At 36.9% G+C, this 24,370-nt stretch overlaps 1 protein-coding gene across 1 annotated transcript in view; it reads left to right on the forward strand.

Moving 5' to 3' along the window:
* LOC105041846 (protein OPAQUE1-like) overlaps positions 1-20,898 on the forward strand; it is a 61,640-nt gene extending 40,742 nt beyond the window's left edge. Inside the window, 17 exon segments of the mRNA XM_073253939.1 lie at positions 5,505-5,726; positions 12,011-12,150; positions 12,453-12,564; positions 12,720-12,770; positions 12,855-12,944; positions 13,542-13,569; positions 13,572-13,711; positions 13,803-13,955; positions 14,684-14,860; positions 15,042-15,179; positions 17,902-17,972; positions 18,067-18,166; positions 18,233-18,289; positions 18,369-18,425; positions 18,552-18,632; positions 18,722-18,804; positions 20,574-20,898. Of these exon segments, the coding sequence (XP_073110040.1) occupies positions 5,505-5,726; positions 12,011-12,150; positions 12,453-12,564; positions 12,720-12,770; positions 12,855-12,944; positions 13,542-13,569; positions 13,572-13,711; positions 13,803-13,955; positions 14,684-14,860; positions 15,042-15,179; positions 17,902-17,972; positions 18,067-18,166; positions 18,233-18,289; positions 18,369-18,425; positions 18,552-18,632; positions 18,722-18,804; positions 20,574-20,706 (1,833 nt within the window). The 3' untranslated portion in view covers positions 20,707-20,898.
* Positions 20,899-24,370: the final 3,472 nt, after the last annotated feature.

Below are 24,370 nucleotides of genomic sequence, written 5' to 3' on the forward strand. Positions count from 1 at the left end.
AAATGGAAGATCGAGAATTCTCCCTTCATATCATAATGATATGCTCACGTGTTATGCAAACCAATTATACTTATATCCATGCCTGGTGAATGCATCTTGGATTGCAGAATATGGGATGAGCTTCACTCATGTTCTGTAAATGTCAAGATATGTGAAAAAGATTGGGGGAAAGGGGGGGTTGGTGGGCATGCACACTTCTTGACTATGTAAGTTTGGTACCTCTCTTGTTTCTGATTGTCTGATATACGGTCTTGATCAATTAGAACCCAAGTGAGATTTCAAATGGTTCTAAGCATGGTCTCTTTCTAAAAACATGTTGAGTCAAGGATTCAAGTGGCGGACCATGCTGATTGTGCTGTCAGGCTGCATTTACATGTGCTACAATTCCATGCATATTATGGAGTATTGACCCTTTTTTTTTTGGCACTTGTTGATAGGGCTCTGTACTGCTCAGTGTGGAGGCCATAGTTCTTATTTATTTATTGATTCATTTTTTTTTTTTCCATTTTGGCATGGCATGACATGTGGTGTTGACACCATTGCCTGACACTCCACCTGTCCCAGCACTTGATTCCTTATAAGTCCTAGAATTCTGAATCTCTTTCTCCTACCACTAGGGCTTTCAAAACCAATTCTGTTAACTTCTATATACCAAATGCAGTTGGTTCTCTTTCATAGATGTGAGGGGCTGAAGCAGCTATCTGTTCTCACCATAATGCTTGTTTTACTTTGATCTCTTGGCCTCATTGTCGATTGCTTGACTGAGTCATAAAATTGTTGGCTGTCTTGATAAGCAGGAACCCCACCTTTACTTGCTTTCATCTTTTGTTTCTTTCTGCCTTATATCATTGGCAAGTTTTGGGGATTCTAGGAAGTTAGTTGTTGGGTGCAAGCCCTTTTGTAGCACTAGTTCAATGCAGTAACTGGTACTTCGGAAGTTGAGGGCGCTCCCTCCTTGGTGTTTATTCCTTGTATTTATCTATTTCTTAGAAATTTTGCCTTTTGTTTTCTTATTTATGCATTAATTTTACAGTTATGAATTGTATATACATGTTATACACTCAATTTTCTTTTACTCATATGAGTTTTTTTCCCTCCCATACACACCTTTGCAAATATGGCCTATTGCATGCTAAAATCACTATTTGCATATATGTATCCCACAAACTTTCTTGTTTTCGCAATGGTACCCCTTAATTTTGACTGATGGTGTTTATAAATGACTATTTAAATACAAAATGATTGTATTGCCTTGTATACTAATATGCATAAAAGACATGTAAAAATTTAGCTCTTTACAATATAAATCAAATGTTCTCGAGGGTATTCATGTAAAAGGATAATAATGTTTTTTTATACTTAAAACTAAGGTCTATGATCTCAGTATCAAGTATGGTACCATCACATTGTCAATTTGGTATAGTAGTGAGACTCCTTTTTCTCACTTTTCATCATGGTATTGCCGGAAACCAGGTGGTACGGGTCGGTATGGGCCTATACTAACTTGATTGATGTTTTTGTACTGGTTTCGACCTGGTATGTCCTGAACTGGGTGGTTTGGGCCGGCAAATCTTGCTTAAAAATTTTGTTTCTAACAGCGGTAGTCAAAAATCTAATGGAAGGGGTCATCGCGAAAATAGGATATCTGTGGGGTATATATGTGAATAGTGACTTTTGGAGGATTGATATGCAATAAGTTATATCTATAGGGGTATATTTGCAAAACACATTTAGTATTATTAGGCTATTTTCCTACATTAGTGGTGGATTCTGCTGCAGTAACTTTCTAGGACTCGCTTTTTAAGTTACAGAATAATAGAGCAAAAGAATTGTCTTCACGGGCTTGATTTAATATTTTCAAGACTTATCTATGTGATGTGCCAGCTCCCTTTGCAAACGCTCTGATGTGGCTCAACTGTTTGGCCCCCAAAAATTTGTTCTCTCCATAGCATTTCTCTAATAAGCATGACCACTCCTAATAGATTGCCTGAATGATAGCCATTCCTTGCCATAATTTCATAGATGAGTTTCATTTACAATTCATAGAAAGAAAGACATTCTCTGTCCTCTATATTCCCGACCAATCCAACATACCCTCTAACCACTACCTAAAGCACCTTCTAAAATCATTCAAAACTAACTAATCTTTCTCACATCTCTCTTTTATCTGTGATCCTTATCTTTCTCATTAATCAAACTCCTTTTGGGATAACGGTCCATGGGTCTTAGTCCACTGGTCCACCCTCCTCAGATCTTTATTGTTATTTTGATAATACATCCAACTAATAGTCTCAATAATAGTTCTTTTTTTTTTTAAAGCAAATTACATTGTTAAAGAGAGTTTAAATTAGACATTGATCATGGCTTTCTTTGTTTTCTCTTGTGCCTCCTCTCTCTCTCTCTCAAAAAAAAAAAAAAAAAAAAGTAAACCGCGTCAATTGGAAAAGGCAAATTTAAAGTATCGAACTCTTGCTTTCCTCAATTTTCTTCTCTTTTCATAAGGATTTGAAGGTAGCTCTATCATATTCTTTGAGAGAATTTTGTTTGTCTGAGCCACAAGGTATTTTCTTATTATACACATCTTGCTTCTACTTCCTATGGATTCTCCTTTTTTGTTATGTTTGAGCTTTCTCATGTCAAAAGTTTTCTCATGCATTAAAATTTTTTTTGGAACTCCTAATATACTACCCCACATGTGCCTGTTGAATACGAGAAAAGTGCATCATTTAAGCTAGTATAATATCCTAATAATTTCTTGACATTAATTTGATTGCAAAAATTCTTGGAGACCATGATTTGAAGAAAATAAGGCATGTATGCATGTTGAAGTGTGGTGTTTAGATCAGTGTTTTGTTAGAAGAAAAAAATTTCGAGAGTAAGATATAAGACTATTTTGATTGGACCTTTAGGTTGTTGCAGTATTTGGTTGCAGCTATACATATGTGCTTTTAAGATTTGACAAATTTCCCTAGCATTTAGAAGTGGTTTGTTTTGGCCAAATAAAAAATTGGATTTCTCAAGTTGGAAAGTTGACCTTATTTCTCAAGAGGACTTTGACTGATACCCAGCGGTTCGGAGTCTGTGGATACTGCAGTTTGCTTTATTCTCTGCATTGACCCCAAGGTTGCTGTTTGGTATTGCCTGACATGATATGTGGTGCCAGCATGGACTAGCATGCAGTGAGAACCATTTGATGCGGTTTGTACTGGGCATATCATATGTATATCATATGGGCCTGCCTTACCTGTCTGATGACTTGTAGGGGGTCCTATTTGGTTGGGTCAGGCCTGGGTTTTGCTATGCCAAGACTTGTGCCTGTTGAGGCTCCCATCGAACTTTTGTTCATATACAATCCATTGTAGAACTAGGTCTGGTTTAGATTCGGGTAACAAATGTGTATCGGGTTCGGATCAGATGGAGCGGGTTTGGGTACCCTTTTCAGTTATTAAATATTATTTCTTATAGAGTTAATCAAGCTAAATAATCCATGCCTTGAGAAAATTATAAGCATCTAATACATGCTACAAAAGTTAAATCATGGACAAGCACTTGATGGTTAATTATATGGCATTAATCAACTAAAAACTGTAAAGATACACATTACTTAAGGTGAAGTATAAATATACAAATATGTGTTCTAGTATGTCATTGCTTTTTTTTCTCTCTCAATTCAAGTATATATAAATAAGATCAATATTATATGTGTATGTATGTATGTATGTGTATATGTATTTATGTGAATAATATATGTGTGCATATATATGTTGTATGTGCGCATATATATGTGGATATATATACGTACATATGTATTTTTATATGTATGTATGCTTGTAAAACATTTAAGTTATTCTGGTTCAGGTTGGGTTCCTCTTAGGTCAGGTATAAAAAACCTCAAACCCAGACCCAACCCGAAAGTTTCAATGGGTTTGACTTTGATTCCACACCCACCCATTCATTGTTGGGTTCGGGTCGGGTCGGGTATTGGGTTTGTGGGTTGGAGTGAGCACTGACGGCATGAGCATTAACCAATCTTTAAGCTTCATTGTCTTATTAGCTGCTCAAGATCTTTCCATGCTTTTTACCATTCTGTAAGCTCAGTTCTGTTAGCTTTTTGCTTTTATTTGCAATATTTTGTGGACATGGTTTATCGTGTAGTTAAGACCCTTATGTGAGCTAAATGATAACAAATAGAAGAGGCAAGGACCTATATCATTTGGAGCATTTGTATGCCAGATATCTTATGGTAATTCTTCATTGGTGTCGTCCATTCATTGTGGCTATAGTTTATCTTGGCCAAATGTCTAACTTTTTCTAAACATCATTATTTAGTTAGGTGTTTGCATGTCACTTGTTTTTCTATCTTGTAAAATGAAATATGTGGCTGAGAAAAGTGTCTGGTACCTTCTCCTAATCTTTAATCATGACCCTTGTGCTACTTGGTCTTCTGTTTTTCAGTAGGTTGGTTCCTTTCCCTCTGACTTCTGTGGGAGGTTTGCCGCTATTCTGTTTTCCTGATGTCTGACTTACCCATTTCACTTGGATTGGATTGTTGATTCCTTGATATTATGTTTGCATGATCATGATTCTGCTTCTATTATGTTTATGAAATTTGAAACCATGAAGATGTTCCAATCCAGTAAAGTTAGAATACCGTTCACTGGAATTCGTGACACTTTTATCTAATGAATCCCTTGCCCATTATCATGTCCTCATATCCTCAAGCCGATGCAGTGATTACATTGTTTTATATGGGATTCATGTCATCAAGGCCTTCTGTTCTGGTGAGTTGCATGACTATATGAGACTGGAAACGAAGCTCCAAAGACATTTAGTGCAAGGAAATGCTTAGAAGCAGGTGTTGGAACAAGATTATGATGGGATTCTGATGCTGATATGGCACCCAAGAAAGAAGCTTGTCTGCTAAGCAAGTACTTCCCACTGGGATTTATGACCCTGAATTGTATCCTTATGTACTGTCTTGAAGTAACTCTAACATTCCTCTGAGACTGTTTATCCAGTTCTGTTTTTGCTTTCTTTTTGCATTGTGATTTTGTCATAAATAACACAGCCTATTTTCAGGAAATATGTGCTGTTTGGGACTTTATTCTCTGCTTATGGATATCTCATCTTTTTTGACTTTTTGATATCCAAACATGTCATATGTTGGATATCTACATTTATCTGTGAGTCAAATAGCTGAGAATGATTTTATTGGGATACATGATGGTAGTGCAGAATTTCTTGAAATCTAAAATTATCGAAAACAAATAAACCAGAATGGACATGTTTTTGTATGTTTGTGGCACACACACAGATATTGGCAAGACACTTGTATATGTACATTGAGTTACCTATTTGAACCACCATAAATTTAATAACCTGGATGTGGTTTTTTGGTCATTGTTACCTTCTGGATTTCTTTTGGTACTTGGTTTTAGAAAGTATATTCTTCCTGTTGTTCAAGATTTTATGCAAAGTTGATATCTCGAACTTCCCTAATGCAGGTAGCTAGTGAAGAGTCGAAGTTAGTTGAGGTGTCAAAGCTTCAGAGGGCACTGGATTCATTAAGTGCTGATTTAAATGCTGCTAAATTGGCCACTGCTAATGAACATACTAAGAATACGTTGCTTCAGAATCAGTTAGACTGCTCACTGAAGGATGTAGCAACTTTACGGGGTAGTCTCACTGAAATGGCAGAACTAAAAAAAGAAAACCTCTATTTGAAGGTTTGACAATTTTATTTTACATTCATATCTTGAAAATTTCATGTATAGAGTGCTGGTGTATTTCATTGTTCTGCTTTAATGTTATGTTTTGCTGTAGATTTCCTTATTGTTTAGCATGTCAGTACTTTTTTTGCTATTACAACACCGAGTTTCAAAATACTAACAATGAGCATGAAGCACATGCATGACACATCCCTGATTCATGGTTCTTCACTTTTATGCAACAATAGCTATTGTGAGACTTGGGTAAAATGACTATAAGCATATTTGTGTGTGTGTGCGCGCGCGTGTATGTGTTGGAGAGCAGGGGGTTTGCAGTGATTATTATAATAGAGAACATGAAATACATGCACGATTGTACTCAAGAGTCAAAAAGTTCCTCCACTTTCATTGCGACAATTGATATGTAAGAGATCTGGGTGAAACCACAATGAACATGTTTTTGTGTGCATGTGTGTTCATGTGATATGTTTGTGCATGCATGAATGTGACGTGTGTGCATGCTTGCTTGCATGTGTGTGACCCTCAACCAAGCACCCACACATGCAAACAGGCATGCACAAGCTCATGCATCCATACACATTAAAATGCAAGATGGGAAAACAGTCAGCAACACCTTTGCTGCATAAAGCTTGAAAGTTCAATGGCAAAATTTTGCTCTGAAAGTCATGTAATTAATGTCTTGTCATCTATCTGTGATTGGATTCTTCCAATATTTTATTTGTTTAAAAATGATTTGAGTGATGTATTCTTGCTTGGACCACTTTTTTTCTTTTTGTTTTCTTTGGGTACTGTTCTTTAAACAACTACATAGGAGTAAGCATATGTACAATCATGGTGTATAATCATGTCAGGACAGAATCTTTATGCAAAGAAAGCATAAAATTGAATATCTCATAGTCTTAGAATGACTTAAAATTGGAGCTCGTCCACCTGTAATTATCTCTCATGACTTATCTTCTAAATGATTCTTGCATAATCAGTATTTTTCTTTTTTATTTGAAATATAAACTTTAGTATAAATCTCATATCATATCAAGTTAGTCAAAATTTTTCTTAAATTTATTTATGCATTCAAAAGGACTATTATTTCCTGTATTTCTCTCATACAACTTGTATTTGCTTCTATTTTATCTGATTGTTTTTTTTCTTGTATTTTTTAGTCCTGTGAGAAATGTGTAAATTAATTCCAGTTAGATGCTGATTATAGTGGCTGGTTGTTCTCAAAGATATGCATCTTTGATTCCATATTGCATAAAATTATGGATTTAGGCAGTCATGAAATGTGATGAACTACTGCTATTAAGATGAGCTCCATAATGTAAATTATCTGCAAGTTGTGCTTTAATTAATGAGAAAAGGACATATTATATGCTAAATGAGATGTAAAGGAAATCTTGAATGATAAGGTCAAAAAATGCTCAAAATGTTGCAAGAATATGGAATTTTTCATAGTGAGAATCAAGGTTGGTCGAACCGATACTAGGGCCTGTAAGGCTGTAACTGTCGGCCACTAGTTTGGTATGGTATTGTACCGACAGTTCGACACACGGTATGGCATGGCATGCCGGTTCCGAATAGGCATGACATTTTCTTTTCTTTTAGGTTTTTTTTTTCCTTTTTCAATTTTTTAAGGCTCTCATGAAATCTATTTTTTTTTTTGAATGATTTTAAGCCTAAATTGATGTTTTCTGATGTTTCTATTACTCTGGTAGATCCGAAATGATGCTTTTCGACGTTTTTGAGTGATCTTTCTATGTTAACATGGCATTGTTTGAAATAAATAAAAAAAGATGCTCTACGTGGATCTCAAGTCTTGAAAGGTGGAAGCCAATGGTAGTGTTTGTGGGTTTGTGGAGGGTGTCATTATGTATAAGGACGATTTAATGGTAACCCACTATATGATGCTTTTTAATACTTTTGAGTGATCTTTCTATGTTAACGTGGCATTGTCTGAAGTAAATCAAAAGAAATGTCCTACGTTGATCGTAAGTCTTTGTAGGTGGAAGCCAACGATGGTGGTAGTGGGTTTGTGAAGAGTGTCATGATGTATAAGGATGGTTTAATGATAACAGCAATATCTGCAATCTTGTTGAGTGAAATATGCTCAACTTAGTTAATAGGATACAAAACATAAATGGAATCAATTGTGTGTATTTAAAATACAACATATATACCGTAAATGTCTGGATTGCTTGATAGAGAGGGTACATCAGCCCACCCTTTTAACCAAGTGGTGTTGGAGTCCTCTATGCTTATCCTATAATGTACATACTTTGGATTATAACTGATATCGGATTTCTCGCTGAAGCTTTAGCTTTGAGATATGTCCTCTAGCTGATAATACGGTTATGGAGGGATCCATCCAAAATTTCGATAGCAAAATCTGACTCATAAGATACTTCGGGCTATGTAGGGAAGTAGCTATCGGAAGATGATGTCTTGGATGCACCATACCCATATCCATATGGATTATAAGCTACTTGTGGCTATAGGTAATAGGATCCAGCATACAAGAATGAACCCAATATGTCCATCGATCCTACTCCATGTGTAAGATTATCTGCAATTGCATCGTATCTTGAACGATCTCGAGTAGCCAGTCTCCTATATGCAATTACATTTTTGCAGGCTCTACTAGCTTGTGCACCATGATCCGTATCATGTGTGATGCATAAATTGGGATTCATCGGTGAATCGAAGATCATCTTGTGGTTGTGGTGGTCTTATGTCCTCCACTCCCTCTCCGGCCACAAGATTTATGACCATCAGAATTGTTTATGATTGCTTTTTCCGATCTTTGAATCTGAATGAACTGACTCCACTCTCTCCATCGGGGGTGCAATTGCATTTTCTTTTTCTTTGAGGCTGCATTGAGCAGTTGCCTGCCCTCCCCTCCCCTCGTGCCCCTTTCCGATTGGTTGTGCTGGGAGGATGGATGTTGTCATATTGTCTGATATGACTGGGTAGCATTTTGGGCTTGTTTAAGCAACTCTCAATGATATCTTTGGGAGGATGTTTAGGACGTGGAGTCATATGATGAATAGCTTCCTAGTGATTTGTTTGGAGTCATATGATGAATGGCTTCCTAGTGATCCCTTTGGTCCCTTTGGTTGTGACTGATCTGGAAGCTTGTATGGAACGTTGGGAATTGCTTCACATCTATCCTAACTTCGTTAGCTACAGCCAGTTGTGGAGGCGATCCTGGCTTATCAAGCTTCGACTCTTGCTATTGCTCGGTAAATCATTTGATGATTTTTTTTTAGTTTTTATATTATTTTAAAATTTTAATAACAATTATAAATAATTTTAAATATCATAAATTCAAAAAAATATGCTTTCTTCTTCAGAAAATATTTTTGAATTTCCTATAAGTAGGACTAATTTTATTTTTTTGTATTAATTATATATATTTAATAATTTTAAATTTTAAAATCAATTTTAAATCTAAAAATTTATAAAAATTAATTTGAGATTAGATCCATGCAGAACTCTACCATACATGCTACATATATTTTTCTAAGCCCATGGACATACATTAAAAGTTACTTATTTTTCAAGTTCATTTAAATTCAGCCTAGGCCACTATGAGTATGCTGCAACCAAACTTGAATAAAATAGAGACCAAATTTTGGTTGAAAGTAGCCTGCACGCGCCTAAACAACATTCTAATTTTATAGTTGTTTTTTTTGAATTTTTTATTTTTTAATTCAAATATATATTTTGAAATTAAAAATTTTAGATTTAATAAAAATTAATGATTTTTGTCTCATTGTAGAGATCATCCATAGATCTACAACATATCACAAAAACATGCCAAAATCGAAAATTTTGGCATGACCCTTATTTTTGGAATTTTTTGATATTGAAAAAAAGGGAGGAATGGAGGTGAGGGAGGGGCACCTTATCTTGTTTTGGGTTGAATCTACCTTTAATCATCGAAATCCTGGAATTTTTTGACGTGTTTGGTTTGGGGGGAGGTTTGGGATAAAAAGGATGAATGGTCTGAGAAAGCTCCCAAGCCTTCTCAGGCCTTTCCATCACTCAAATAAGAGGGGATAGGGGACGAATTGAACCCTATGAAGTGGGGGGTTGGCATTGGTTCTCCAAATTGCCCGATTCAGAGCGGTTCAGGCCTAGTTTTGAAAAACCAGACCGAACTAATTTGGGCCTGCACCAGTACGGTTCAGTACAAGGTGAATTAGGTGGTTCGGTCTAGTTCGGCATACCATGGTGAGAATACTAATGAAATAAGGTCTTTGTGAAGATTATGGGGATGGATATTACAGAGTGTTGGATTTTCACTATATTGGATCAATTATACAGAAGATTAAGGAGCTGGGTGAAAGTTTGTAGCAAAATTAGGGAAATTGTTAACTTTGAAAGCAAGAAAAGAGTCCAAATTATTCTCTTTTGAGAATCATCTCATATATTGGACAAATGCTTGTTGGATGTCATTACTTATATAGTGAGCATGTATTCAAGTCTTGGTGGGATGTTTGACAGGACTTCGGGATGGAGTACCATCTCATATGTCAGGATAGAACCGTCTCGCCATCGTCCCAGTGTCCTAATCTGGACATCTTGAGACATCTCCTATCCCAAGTGTTGGGATGGGGTGGGATGGTAGCATGTTCGATTCTATGGGAAACTTGGGACAGTCTCGTCCCATGAGATGAAAAACCTTGATGGTGAGAGTATCAGACATGAGGACATTAAGTTGGATGTAGTTTTGTGGAAGAGTACAATATCTGAAGTTCATAATGGAGATGTCAGATTGAAATAGGTGGATTTTGAAAGGTGGTTGGTGGTTTGGGGTGTTTTGGGGGGGGGGGGGGGTTGTAACAGTGTTTTTATTAGTGGGGTTGAGCCTCATCTGTGGCATTGGTTCACTCATGAAATATCAGATTTTTGGTAATTTGAGTAGCATTCAAGGAGCTATCACTGTATGGAGGCAGGGGGGTTGTGTGGAGGAGACAGCATGGTCCTGAAAAGATGTTGAAGTCTAACAACAGTAAGAATGGTATCATCCATGTCACAGCGCTCGACATTTTGAGTAAAAGACAATGTTCTATTTCTTGGCCATCCATGAGGATTGAGTCTAAAACAACATTACTAGTTGGTGGAAGGGGATTAAGGCAGTTTTGGGCTAGAGGCAATATGACTTGGGAAGAGAGGAATAGAGTGCTGTATATGGTCAAAATTACCTCATTTTACCTTGTAGTAAAAGTGTTGAAAAAGATTGTGGTTCTGAAGTGCCTATTTTTTTGTCCAAAAGAAGATTCCCTAACTTGGCCAGGGTCAAACGCAATGTGAAGAAATCTTTAGTTGTCTCTTCTATCCTAAACCCAGTTGGAAGCTTCCTTTAAATCTCAATTCTTACTTTGATGGGAGCTCCTTAGTCAGGCTAAACCTTCTGTCTTTGTGCAGTGGTGTGGGATTTTAATGATGTTGCTTCTGAATTCTGGAACTCTAAGAATGTTGGCCCGTTGTGAACCAAATGCCATTGCCCATGCGGAGTCTCTAGGAAGGGCTGAGCTTATTTTTGTGGCATCATTTAGTGGAAAGGAATTAGAGCAACATTCTTGTTTGGCCTGGAGGTGAGTAACAGCTTTTATGGCTTGCCCTCTGCTTGAGGAGGTCTGGCACTTCAGTCAGAGATGTTATTTTGCTCATATAATATTGTGGATGTTGATGAGTCATTGGTCTCTCTAGTGTTCTCTCGTTTGTGGTGGTGAGAATAGAAGTGTATATTTATGTTGTTTCTTTAAATTCTTAGGAATCCTTGCTATAGTTTGTACTAATGCAATAGACTTAAATAATAGTTTTTACTCTGCAGAAGGAAAAAGCAACGTATGTCTAGGCTGCCAAAATTTTTCATTTTCTACTTTCTTTAGTTGTCTGCCCAATTTCCCAAATGCATTCCTTCTCGCATGTTTTTTCTTGTTAGTTATTTTTTTATTTGTGTGGCACTGCAATGCTTTACTCAAGAGTTGCAATATCAAAGCACATCATATTGTAAATACAGCTAAGGAATATCAGTAATTGGCTGCTTAATGAGCTGTGATGAAATTAAATTTATTGCACAGATATTTGTCATTCTGCATAAATATTGACACTAAAATTTATTTAAAAATTAGATTAATCTAAGATTTAAATTTGTTTTTGCATGTTTTATTTTGTAATTATGCGAAAAAGAAGTCAAATACAGTTTCTGGTATGTGTTACCATTTGTCACTATTTCTGGTTGTGTTAAGTGAGCTTTTGTTGGTTTATTCCTGCAGAACTCAGTTGAATCCCTGGGAAAAAGGAATTCTGACTTAGAGAACAAAGTTCTTGAAGCTAGAAAATGTAGTGATGATACCTTGGAGAAATTGCGAGATTCGGAAGCTAAATGTATACAGCTGCAGAAAAACTTGCACAAGTACGTTTATATTTTTGGAAAAGTTTATTAACATTTATGTAGAAATTGATTATTACTGAAGATTTAAAGATGATTCTGTGCACAAGTTGTGACCATAGTATCTCATCATGGTTTTACTTAGTATAATAACAATGTTAGCTTTTCTATTTGGATTCAAGATAAGCTTTTCTAAACTGACATTATCAACATGTTTAGCATAAATATCCTCTTAGTATAACATAGATACTTAATGCTGGTTACAGTTCCTTGTCATAACTCTACCTTTGTTAGCTTTATCTGACCATTATATTCTGGTATCTCAGCTTGGAGGAGAAGCTTTCAAATTTACAAGATGAAAATCATGTTTTGAGGCAAAAGGCATTAAGTGTATCTCCCATGAACAGTCATTCTAGGATTCTGAACCCTTTCTCAGAGGTAAATTTTTCCCTTATAATACATTTATGGGCTTACTTGATTCTTGATTGGTTTGCTATCTCTGTCTGATGGTGCACTAGTGAGTGGGTTGTAGCAGTTTTGTATGGAAAGGCTGTACTCAAATAACTGACATGCATGTTCTCATGTAAAAACAGAAGCATTCTGGTGTGCTTGCACTTCCCAACATTGACCAGAAGAGTGTGCCTGTAAGTTCCTATGACTTTCAATTGCTTGCATCCATGCTTCTAATGCATCTAAGTATGTCATATTTATACTTTTCTTGATTCTAGGGAACTCCAACGCCTACAAAATTTCTTGTTCCGCTTCCGCAAAGCTTAACTGGTTCACGGAGAGCAAGGATACCCGTTGAAAGGCATGAGGTAATTTTCTGCCTTTTTTTTTTTCAAAGCAGATTTCCTGCTTTGTTTAACCAGTTGTAATGCATAAAGCTTGTTGTGTGTGACTCCAAGTTTTTTCCCTCATAATTTGCTGCATAAATCAATAGATGGTTGCTGTTAGCATTTTCGTGGAAGATTAGTAAGTTTATTTTCTTCAGTTTATGATCTTTAAGAAAAAAAAAGATGAAGAAAATATCTGACAAACAACAGCCAATTTTGGCTCTTCCTACAAATGTAGTTGGTACCAAGGTTTTAAATCTTGTAGGATGGGGCTGTTCCGGTTTTTCTATGAAATAGGACGCGCCGCCATCGTGTCCTGTCCTATCCCAACACATGGGACAGAGGATATCCCAAGGCGTCCTGATTGGGATGCTGGGACGTTAGCGGGATGGCTTTGTCCCGACACATGGGATGGTACCTTGTTCCGGTATTCCACGGAATGTCCCGTTGGACTTGAATCCTTGGTTGGTAAAACTGAACATACCAGTTCATAAACATCTTATTTGCACTATAAGATCTTATTTTTGGCTATGCTTAAAGTTTGCTTTTGTGGTGAATCTGAGTGTGGTCAATATGCAGGAACATCATGAACTCCTTTCGAGGTGTATAATGAAAATTTGGGGTTTCAAAATGGTAAACCAATTGCTGCTTGTATCATATATAAATGCCTTCTTCATTGGCATGCTTTTGAGGCTGAGAGGACAGCTATTTTTGATTACATAATCGAGGCAATCAATGAAGCTCTAAAGGTTGAAACATATTTAAATTTTTCATTCTCTCTCAGATGGCTCCAATTCAATATTGAAATACCTTTGTTTTTTGCTCATATGCATTTTTCAGGTGGGCAATGAGAATGATATCTTGCCTTATTGGTTATCCAATACTTCAGCACTTCTATGCCTCTTGCAAAGGAATCTACGATCAAATGGGTTCCTTACCACACCTTCTAGACGTTCTGCTGGGTCTTTGGGTATAAGTGGAAGGATAGTACAAGTGAGTGAGCTGTCAACCTTAAGCAAATTAGTTATTTGGCCTGCTTATATGAGATTCTTTATTTGTGTGGTAATGAATTGGTGTCTTACTTTTTCATCCATCCACACCTTACAAAAAAAAGTTTGGTCCACCGATCTTGACCATGCTTGTTCACAAACTATGCACCATGCACTGGTTTAGAGCACATCTTTTGTATCATAAGTGTGTGCAGTTTGTAGTTTGTTGGTATGTTTTAGACCACAACAACTTGTCTGTAGAGTGTGCTAGTTGAAGACCAAATGTAGCTGGCACTCGAATGAGGGTGGGTGGGTGGTTTTGTAGGAGAATTTGGATGTTTGAAGGATTTGAAAGTTTTTATTTGACAAAAGATGGAGCTTTACCAGCAATATATGGCAAAGTATGATGCATTACAAATTGACAGTAGTGTTATAAAATAAGGTGACTGGTTCTACTCTGCAGCTAGTTCTAGCCTTTAGAAGTTCATACACCAAGTTTGGTTGAGTAGAAGTATCACTATTTTTTTGAATCAATGCCACCCCCTTCCAAAGTTTTTTGGACATCACAGCTTAGCCGGCAGTGTCATCTTTCTCGTCTTTTCACTCTTATAGTCTTAGTGACATATTCGTAATACCTAATCTATAATTTTCTTAGTCACCATCCAACAATGTCTTTTCCTTTTCACTTTTTCGAATTTGCTTGACTCATTTCACATGATTTACCTTTTCTAGAGTCTAAAATCTCCTTCAAAGCTTATTGGACCAGAAGATAGCCTGATGCATGTTGATGCACGATACCCAGCTATATTATTTAAGCAGCAGTTGACAGCTTGTGTAGAGAAGATATTTGGAATGATCAGGGATAATCTGAAGAAGGAGATATTACCGCTTTTGAATCACTGTATTCAGGTGTGTGATACTCAATGCGGATTTTCGGTCAATTTTTTCATTATTGATGCTTCTGTTTTTCCTAATTTTCATGATACTCTTTAGCTAAGCATGCCCTTTTTTAATTAATTTTGAGCATGTCTACTGGACATGATGATGCATGATGTTCACCTCTTGTTGGTTAATATTTCATTGGGTGAAGGCCCCAAAATCTACTAGAGCATCTCTTGGAAGGGCATCTAAATCACCTGGAGGCATCTCGCAACAGCCATTGAGCACTCATTGGGATAGTATTATCAGATTCTTGGATTCACTTATGGACCGTTTATGCCAAAACTATGTGAGTTTTTCAATTTATATTTTTTTCATTCGTCTCATATCATAATGGATTGGATGATTTTTGCAGTCAACATTCTTTAATCTATTTTGTTCTTTAGTTAACTTAGGGGCTATTTGGAGCCTTGTAGTTGAAGTTGCATTGCAACTCAAGCTGTGTTGCAACTTAAGTTGTAATAGTCGACTAACACAAAAGCTCGCTTCTTGTGTTTGGAGGTGAGTTTGAGAAAAAGAAGAGTGTCTCAAATAGACTTTCCATTGAATAGCTTGTATGCGGACATCAGGTTGGGGTCCTTGATGCACATGGAGATGAGGATGTTCTAGATGAAGAGGTTGGCATCAAAGTCATTGGTAGTGAGGTCCTAGGCTTTTGGATGTGGATGCCATTGGGGAGGGTGGAGGTGGTGATGCAAGCCTTGAGGAAGGCGGAGAAGATGGAGAGGCACAAAGCGGACGGGTGACAGAGGAGGTGACAAAGTGGATGGCAGCATAGTGAAGTCCGAGGCAAAGTAATCATGTGGGCCTCCCAGAGGTGACATGGATCCATGGCTGGGAGGAGGGATTCGAGAGCAAGGAAGGGGAGGAGAGGGGAAGGGAAGGGGGGGAGGCCTTCTGCAGTAAAGTTTAAGGCGAAGCAGGTGGTTGTGGGCCTCTTGGAGGTGGTGGGGCCGGCGCTGGCATCAAGGGCGGCAGAGGAGGAACTTGAGAGCAGGCTGAGGGAGGAGAGTGGAGGGGAAGGAGTGGAGAAAATCTCTTTTAATTAAGATATCTATTCAAGCCGCTGCAGTACATCCTGCAGTTATTTTGACCACAGGTTGACCTACTGCAAGATAGCTCTCAGTTGCAACGCTATGACCAACTCAACCTGCAGTACACAATAAGTTGCAGGCATCCAAAAAAGTGGGCTGACTCTTGAGCTGCATGCAGCTCTATTTTCGGGACTCCAAACTGCCCCTTAATTTATGTGTAAATATTTTTGCTTTCAGAACTGACCAGTTTCTGTCTTATTTTAGGTGCAACCATCGTATTTTTATGAATTTCAATAATAGTTCAGTGTTGCTTTAGTTGTGAAAAGCAAAATCAAGAATGTTGACAATCTAGGAATATGAGACACAAATGAAATTGTAGAATATGGGAGATCTTGAAGTAGCATCAAACATAATTCTTGAAAGGAATGTAGATTTGATCCGAAATAGTTTCATGCTGCTGTTATTCCAGCCATCATTAGCAGGTTAAGAAGTTTGAGTTATCAGAAAGGGGAGAGTCACACAACTCCATTGTAATTTCTGCTTGACATAATTTTGACAGGGTTTGCCACTTTCATCTCATTGTAACTGAGCTCTTCTGTTGGTGGACTGACCTGGCCAAACCTTAGTAACCAGAGTCATATACCTAGGGTGATACATCCTTTTGGAATCTTCCTGGAATCTTGAATCTGCACATGCTTTTTAAGCATTTTCTTGCCAAGTGTTGGTAGAATATCCACTTCCCTGCACCTGCTGCCGCACTCACTCCTACACTGGCTCTTGATTCTGGCAACCAAGTGTTAGAATTTTCATCTTTATTTAATTATTTTAAGTTGCTTTTAGAAAATAATTAGATGCTTAACCATTTGTTACTAAAAATTCATCCCAGTAAGTTCTAAATTGCAAAAGTTGTATGTTGGGTATATAATATATCAGAACTTTGATCATTGATAGAGGATACTACATGGATATTATAGTTAACCGGTGCTATTTGGAGTATCTGGATTTGCATTTTGCTGTTGTGTTCAAGAGTTTTCATGCTTTGATGATGTTTAGCTTTTTTAATATTTGTTAGATTGGTATGTTGTTCTTTACAAGAGTATTTCATGCCCCATTTTTTTCTTTTGTTCTACTTTGATGTGTAGCAATCTTTTTTGCAGGACTGCTTTCAGGCATGTTCTGCAAAGAGCAGTTCTTTCTCATGTATTCCATGACCGACTATTTGATATATTTATTTCTATTATAAAGGGATGCTTTTTTTTTTTCTCTCTCTCTTTGAATAAATTCCAAGCATTCAGGTGTCTAGAACGGCACAAGAGATTTCTGAGGAATAAGCTTGATTGGCCTACCATTCAACTGATAAGCCTTGGCCTAAGCATAAGGATTCATCATGATTGATCAAAGTTTGAACCATTGAAAGTTGGAAGATTTTGCAACTTGGCTCTTGCATTATAGGCCATGTGTTCTAAGTTGGTGCAACTGGGGAGCAACCTTCCAAGGTTTCCTTAGACTTTGAAATTCAAAAGAATCAAGTTAAAGAGAAAAGGTGACAATTTGATATGGATAACTGCATATAATCTTGAGGTAGATATAATGCATCAAGATTCAAATTGAAAACACGCCATAGATCAAGGGAAATGTGTAACATTTGATAGGGCTGTAGAGTTCTATGGTCATGGAACTTTGATAATGGGGGATGAATTGTGGGCAGCTTCACTAATCTATTATTGTTTTGATTCGGATTCTGAAGCAGAAAGCTGGGCAGCATATTCTCTCTTCTCATTACAGTGTTCAAGATGTACTTTGTAATTATATTTAAAGGGGATTAGTCTGTCATTTTGCTTAGCACAAATAGCATGAACCATTAGTGAATATAGCTCTTGCTTTGTCATGTTGTAAGCATATATATGATTAAATGATCTGAATGTTTATATATGCTGTAAGCATATATATGATTAAATGATCTGAATGTTTATATAGGTGCCTTCCTTTTTTATCCGCAAACTTATCACCCAGCTCTTCTCCTTCATCAATATCCAACTTTTCAACAGGTATATATTTATTTCGTCTTAAAGTTACAGAATCTGTAATAAATCACTGAACATTTGACATGTTAAGCTGTTGAGTTTATTCTAATGGTTCCAGTCTACTGCTACGGCGTGAATGTTGCACATTTTCTAATGGGGAGTATGTGAAGTCTGGGCTTGCATTGCTGGAGAAATGGATTGCTGATGTTACAGAGGAGGTGATTATCAATTTTTTCAGTGTTTGGTTTTTGATGTTTTAAAACCTAATCTGCCTACTACTGTAGTATGCAGGAACCTCTTGGCATGAGCTAAATTACATCAGACAAGCTGTGGGCTTTCTGGTAAAGCTATACTTCCATGTTTAATGACTCATCGGCAGTGTCTTTGCAATTTTCTTATGATGTCATGGAACTGGCTTAGGTTATACATCAGAAGCGGAAAAAGTCTCTTGAAGAGATTAGGCAAGATCTTTGCCCGGTATGTTCATTCACTGATAATTTTCTATAGTTATTAGTATTAAATTATTCATAGGTGACGAATTATTTTTCATGACTGGTTTCTGGTATGGATCCGTTTGACTGAAGTTATCTTGATTTTTAACAGGCATTAAGTGTACGGCAAATATACCGAATTTGCACGATGTACTGGGACGACAAATACAGTACACAGAGCGTATCAAAAGAGGCCTGTCATAACGCCTGCAATTTTTATCCTCTTCAAATTATTAACTCTCATGTTTTTAGTTGTGCTAAAAATGGTAATAGAAATTGCAGGTTGTTGCAACAATGAGGGATATTGTTAACAAAGATTCTCAGAATCTTGTGTCAAATTCATTTTTGTTGGATGATGATCTGAGGTATGTTGCTCTGTTACTAAAAATTTTTTTACCAGGTAAACATATGATTTATGTTATGAAAAGTTCTTCTCAGCACAAATGTTTTAGAAATTGATTGACGTATGAATGCTTTTCTTTTTGCTTGGAATGCTTAATCTAATTGGCCTGAAAAGTGAATCTATCGGATTCATATTTTTGATATAAACATCCCATGTTAGTTTTAAACCATAATATTGATATATCTATGTATTTTCTTTTATATTTATTCATTGTTCCTTTCTGTCAAACCAACTACCATTTGGAACTTTTGTTTTGTTTATTTTCCATATGCGTTATCTTTGACAGATGAGTATATATATCTCCAGTTAGTTATGCAAGATATGTTGTATAACCACTGTGAGAGGAACAAGTCATCTGGAAAGCAGTTTCTGGTTTTCGTGTTGATACGTCTACTGCCTGTTTTGCTTCTCTCTCTCTCCCCCTCCCCCTCTCTCTCTCTTCCTTCAAGATTTTCATTCCTTCAATTTCTGTTAACAATAGAATAGTTTATTTGATCTAGCAACATTTCCAGTTTTATCGGGCATGAAAGAAAATGTTCATTGCTTGGCTATGTCATTTGCTGATGAAGCTACTTATCAAGGTCTCATCAATTTGCAAGCACTTTCAGTGTCCTTTATAAAGATTTTTTTTCTTTATTGATGACTTTCGAACTAATTTGATCATGTGAATCCTAAAAAATGTCACAATTATTGTCATGCACAACCATATCAGTTTTTTATAGGCCAAAGCAAGTGTCCATTGCTTAGCCATGTTATTTTCAATGAAAATACTTATCAAAGTCTCATCAATTTGCAAGCTCTTTCACTGCTCTTGTTAGTTTTTTTTTTTATTTACCATTTCAAGCCATGTGAGGCCTAAATAATGTTACTATTAACCGTCCCAGAACCCTGGATCACCAAAAATAACTGGGTTTGTACTTTTTAGGGGTTTTTTCTTGGGGCATTGGTAAAGGGTTTGGGGTTGACAAGTGCAATGACACGGATTCAAGTCCTAGGGCAGCTACTTTGTGCCCCACCAGCCCCGCCCCCCACCACCCCCGCCACAAAAAAAAAAAAAAAAAGGAAAAAAAAAATGGAAGGGTGGTTTTTTTTTTGGGCGGGGGTGGGGGAGGTGCAAATGTTACATTTTTCCCAGTTTACCCCTCCAAAGAACCAGGATTGTAGGGACTGTGACTGGTCAGTCTACTTATATTTTAGATTATTGTCATCTACAACCACGTCAGTTTTTTGTAGGACCAGTTGTTCTTATGAGCCTTTTTTGTGAAATTTGAAAACAATAATTTCTGTGAAATATGAATTTTGGATGCTAGATGTTAGAGCACCAATTACTCACAGCAGTTGATTAATGATAATCTAATTCTCAGAAGTTTAAAATGTCTTCCTTATGCCGAAAATGTTTCATTGGGTAAACTGTTTGCTGTAGTTTCCAACTGATCTAATTCTCTGATTGAAAATGCCTTCATGTTTATGAAGGAAGCTATCACCTGTTCATTTTGTTCATCGAACCTTTCCATAACAAGTTCTGCACCAATCTTTTACCCCTGCCATATTAAGCTGGGACATGCTTTATTGGTTTTTCTTTTCTTTTCTTTTTTTTTTAACGATAATTAGGGTTGATTTGACACAGCTGATATCTGAATATCACCACAACCATGTACAATTTATCAGTGTGGAAAAGCTGGCAGCTCAAGTATTAATTACTTGCTCTTAATATTTATTCTTTCACTGCAGCATTCCATTCTCCACGGAAGATATATCAAAGGCTATTCCTGCAGTAGATCCTGCAGATGTTGAAGCCCCACAATCTCTTCATCAGCTTCCTTCTTCCCAGTTTCTATTCCAGCATCCTGACGTCTTTAGTTAGAAGCTGCTGCAGTCAAAATCTAACTCATTGTTCTTATATTGGCTTCATGGAGTTTATTGCTGCACATTGGACTGCAAGATAGAAATGTCTGAGAGCAATGGATGTCTGGAAGCAAAAAAAGAACGAACAACGGCAGCAATATTAAGTTTGTTGCTCCCAACAATTTAGTTTTCATCGAAGTTACTTGTGAAGATACCGAAACACACTCAAATGATAGGGTGTGTAACAATAGTGTCATCATCTCCTGGCATTTGGCTGGCTTAGGCCTGTTGTAATACAAATATGTGGTCATATTATTTTTTGTCATGGCCATGTTTCATTCTATTTCTATTGTAAGTTCAGGGTTCGGGTATAAGATGTAGCAGACTCTTGAAAGTATGGCGAGCAACAATATTCTGTCAGAGTTCATTTATTCATGTGTGTGTGTATATATATATATGTTCTTCATTGGCTGGATGGTTTGCTGACACCAAAGTCTGTAAGTTTTCGTGAGGTACAGATATTTGAGACTTCCTAGTTCATTCATGAACAAATCGACAACTTAGGAACAATAAATATTTGAAAAATTATATTTACACCCTCTCAACTTTTTACCTATTTATATGTACGCTTCTTCTTCTTTAAAAAAGTTTCAATTAAGACCTTAACTTTTGATATCCATCAATGTGGCCTTTCCATCTATCTCCATCAACTGACTTCAGGAGAGCTTAGGATGGTAAGGAATTTAGCATCAATCAATAGGATCACAGGACTTATGTAATCTTCTCTACTTAAGTTGATGGGATGATCTCCATTTGTGACACGTGGCATTAAAAAAAGGAAAAGGGAGTACTGTGGTGGTTGTGTATCCAGTACCCCCGCGGGGTCATGCTTATCCGTTTGGCTTGTTTAATTTGATTTAACATATTGTAGGTTGGTTTAGCTTAGCTTGTTTAATAGACTAGTCACGTATGGATCTATATTTTTGATTTATTTAATAAAAAAGATCGGATTAGGGTTGATAGATTTTTGATGTATCCTTTATCTGGTCTGTAGATCTGTCAAGGTTAAGCAAGTGGTGTCCTCCCTCGAACGTGGTGCCTCTACTCTCGAGTTCATCCTTGATGGTGTGGTTCCCCCTAAATGGCACTGACTGCTGCAACGAGGAGAAAGAGGGGGAGAGAGTGGAGGCCGCATGTTGGCTCCTCTCAATCTTTGCTCTATATATTTTAGGGGTCAATGATCTTGCCATTCCTTTAGGTGAAGAGACATAATCTTCATGATGAATATGTTGGCTTTCGGGACTTATGGTGATGGCAAAAGGTTTGTGAATATAAAATAGGTTTTTATTGTTTCTGTTAGTATTTTTTAGGCGTGTCAAAATCGACTCGTAAATGTCTTGGGGTTGATTCTTCTGTTCTATCTTTCGTTAAAAGTTCTGGGAAACTTCTTCTTTGAATATTTTGGACCAGCAAACAACGCATGTCATGTGTATGCATGTCCATGCCTGTGCACGTGTTATTTGCTGCTGTCTATCCTATGATGGATAACCAGCACGATGCACCGTATGCTGTAATGCACTGCCAGGGGGAGGGGGGTGGGGGTGGGGCGGGGGGTGTTGTGTGGCGGAAGAGAGCACCCGTCTTGCAGTGGGTTTTGGTGGACTAATGGAGAGAGAGAGGGGTGGGTGGTTTGTTATATTAGTTAAGGGTTCACTATATGTTGGTTAACCGGTAATGTTGACATGGTAATATTTGCTTGCTTGATTTACTGCTACAGGGCAATAAAATAGCCATGCTACAGAAGCAGTGAGGGGAGTCCATGTAGTGCAAGTACGTCACTGCTATCTCTGTCTTGCTTCAAATACGACAAAATAACAAATTTGGAGCCAAGCCTCTTACTGAAGTCCTACAACTGAAACTTCATCCCATCGGTTTGAATTACGTCCAGAACTACGCATCCTCTTTGGTCGATAACATCCATGTCATTTTAAGCTTTTCCAAATCATGTCTCACAATTTCCATCTACATTTTTTTCAGTAAAGTTTTCCCTGTCCTTAGCAATGCAACGCAACCCAGATTTGTTGTTGGTCATATCTAAAGTATGCGCAATAAAGTGTTCTTGCTGATGTTCTTCTTTGAAGCCGAGTCCAGGTTGATTTTAGAGGAGTAAAAGTTCAGAAAGAATATGGAAACTTCAGGTTTGCTATGAGTAGATATGCAGATGCTCCCAGATTCTTTTTCCCTCAATCTATGGACGTTTTTTTCTTTTGGTTGGATTATATATATACCAAATGCTCTTAAGGTCTACCCCAGGTGTCTTAGTAGATGTGGATTTTAGATATTGCTATTCATATTTAAAACATTTCCATGGAACTGTTTTAGATGGTATTTATGTACTCATGTAATGATGGCAGTGGCATTTAAAAAAAAAATGCTGGAACAAATTGATATTAGCTTGAGCAATACAGGTACTTGCATAATAAAAGTTCTGAAGAAACTTTGAATACGTTACACGACAAAAGTTTGCATGCACTTCGAAGTTATAATATATGGCTGGTTTCTGTTCGGGTTTCTTTGGTTCATGGCCAGTTCCACATGGCAAATGGACACTCACATACTGAGTAGCAAGCTTGCTCTGTGGCACGTAAAAGTTCACCTAAATGGATACTGATTCAACTCCTAATATATACCATTTTGTGGTTGTGGTGTGTTTTTTTTTTTTTTTTTTGTGGGGGGCCAAGTTGACCATTGGATGCCTTTGATAGTCAGGTACCTCGGTTGTTCAGGTTGGGAATTTTTTATCGCCTTCTGCTTCCTTTCTTCATACACGCTAGTTGAGAATAAGGTTGTCGGTTTCTTGAATTTCTTATTAATATTAATATGGTTTTTTGGTTGTTCGGAAATGTGTCTTTTCCTTGCTTTCTGTTATTAAGATACAGAAGTAATAGTTTTGAAATTAAACCTTATCCGATGCATTCTGAGTTAGATTTCACTGATCTTTGTTCTATTTTTTTGCTTTGTTTTATTACATATCCTCACCATGGCGTACTTTTGCAAATTTGCTTCTCTACATAACCCCTATGATTAACACATATGCATACGCATTCATGGATGCATCTGGGTATACATACATGCGTGTTTGTTTATGGTAGCATCAACTGCAGACTTATTCCCACCAACGCTTGGGTGTGTTTGTTTATACTATCTCCTCTCATCGTCTTTTTGTACCAATGATAATCTGATATGAAATTTATTTTTTCATACCAAATTATCTCTAACCAAACAAATGCCGAAGGGACTAGAATAATTAATCTTATGCTCCTCTAGGGTGAATTTGGAAACAACACAATTGTATATTTTATGCTTTTACATTTCTTGATATATCAGTGATATGCTATATGTGGTACCTGGACCTATTTGACTAAAGACTTGCTGAGGGGGTCCTTGGTGCTTGAGGTGTTTGGGGAACAAACATGATGTTTGTCCCTTCTTGTCATATTCTGGAAGAGTGATTTTCAAGAAAAATGTTTTATTTTATTCAAATCTGAGGTTGATTTTCAGGATGCTCTTAATCTCATCTAACTCATGTATTGGGCATGTTCTTTATGATATTAAAAGATATTTTTATTTATTTATCTAAGGGTTCATTTGATTGGGATATATTAATTTATTAAGTAATATAA

Source organism: Elaeis guineensis, chromosome 3 (genome assembly GCF_000442705.2).
Source record: "Elaeis guineensis isolate ETL-2024a chromosome 3, EG11, whole genome shotgun sequence".
Classification (NCBI taxonomy): Eukaryota; Viridiplantae; Streptophyta; class Magnoliopsida; order Arecales; family Arecaceae; genus Elaeis; species Elaeis guineensis.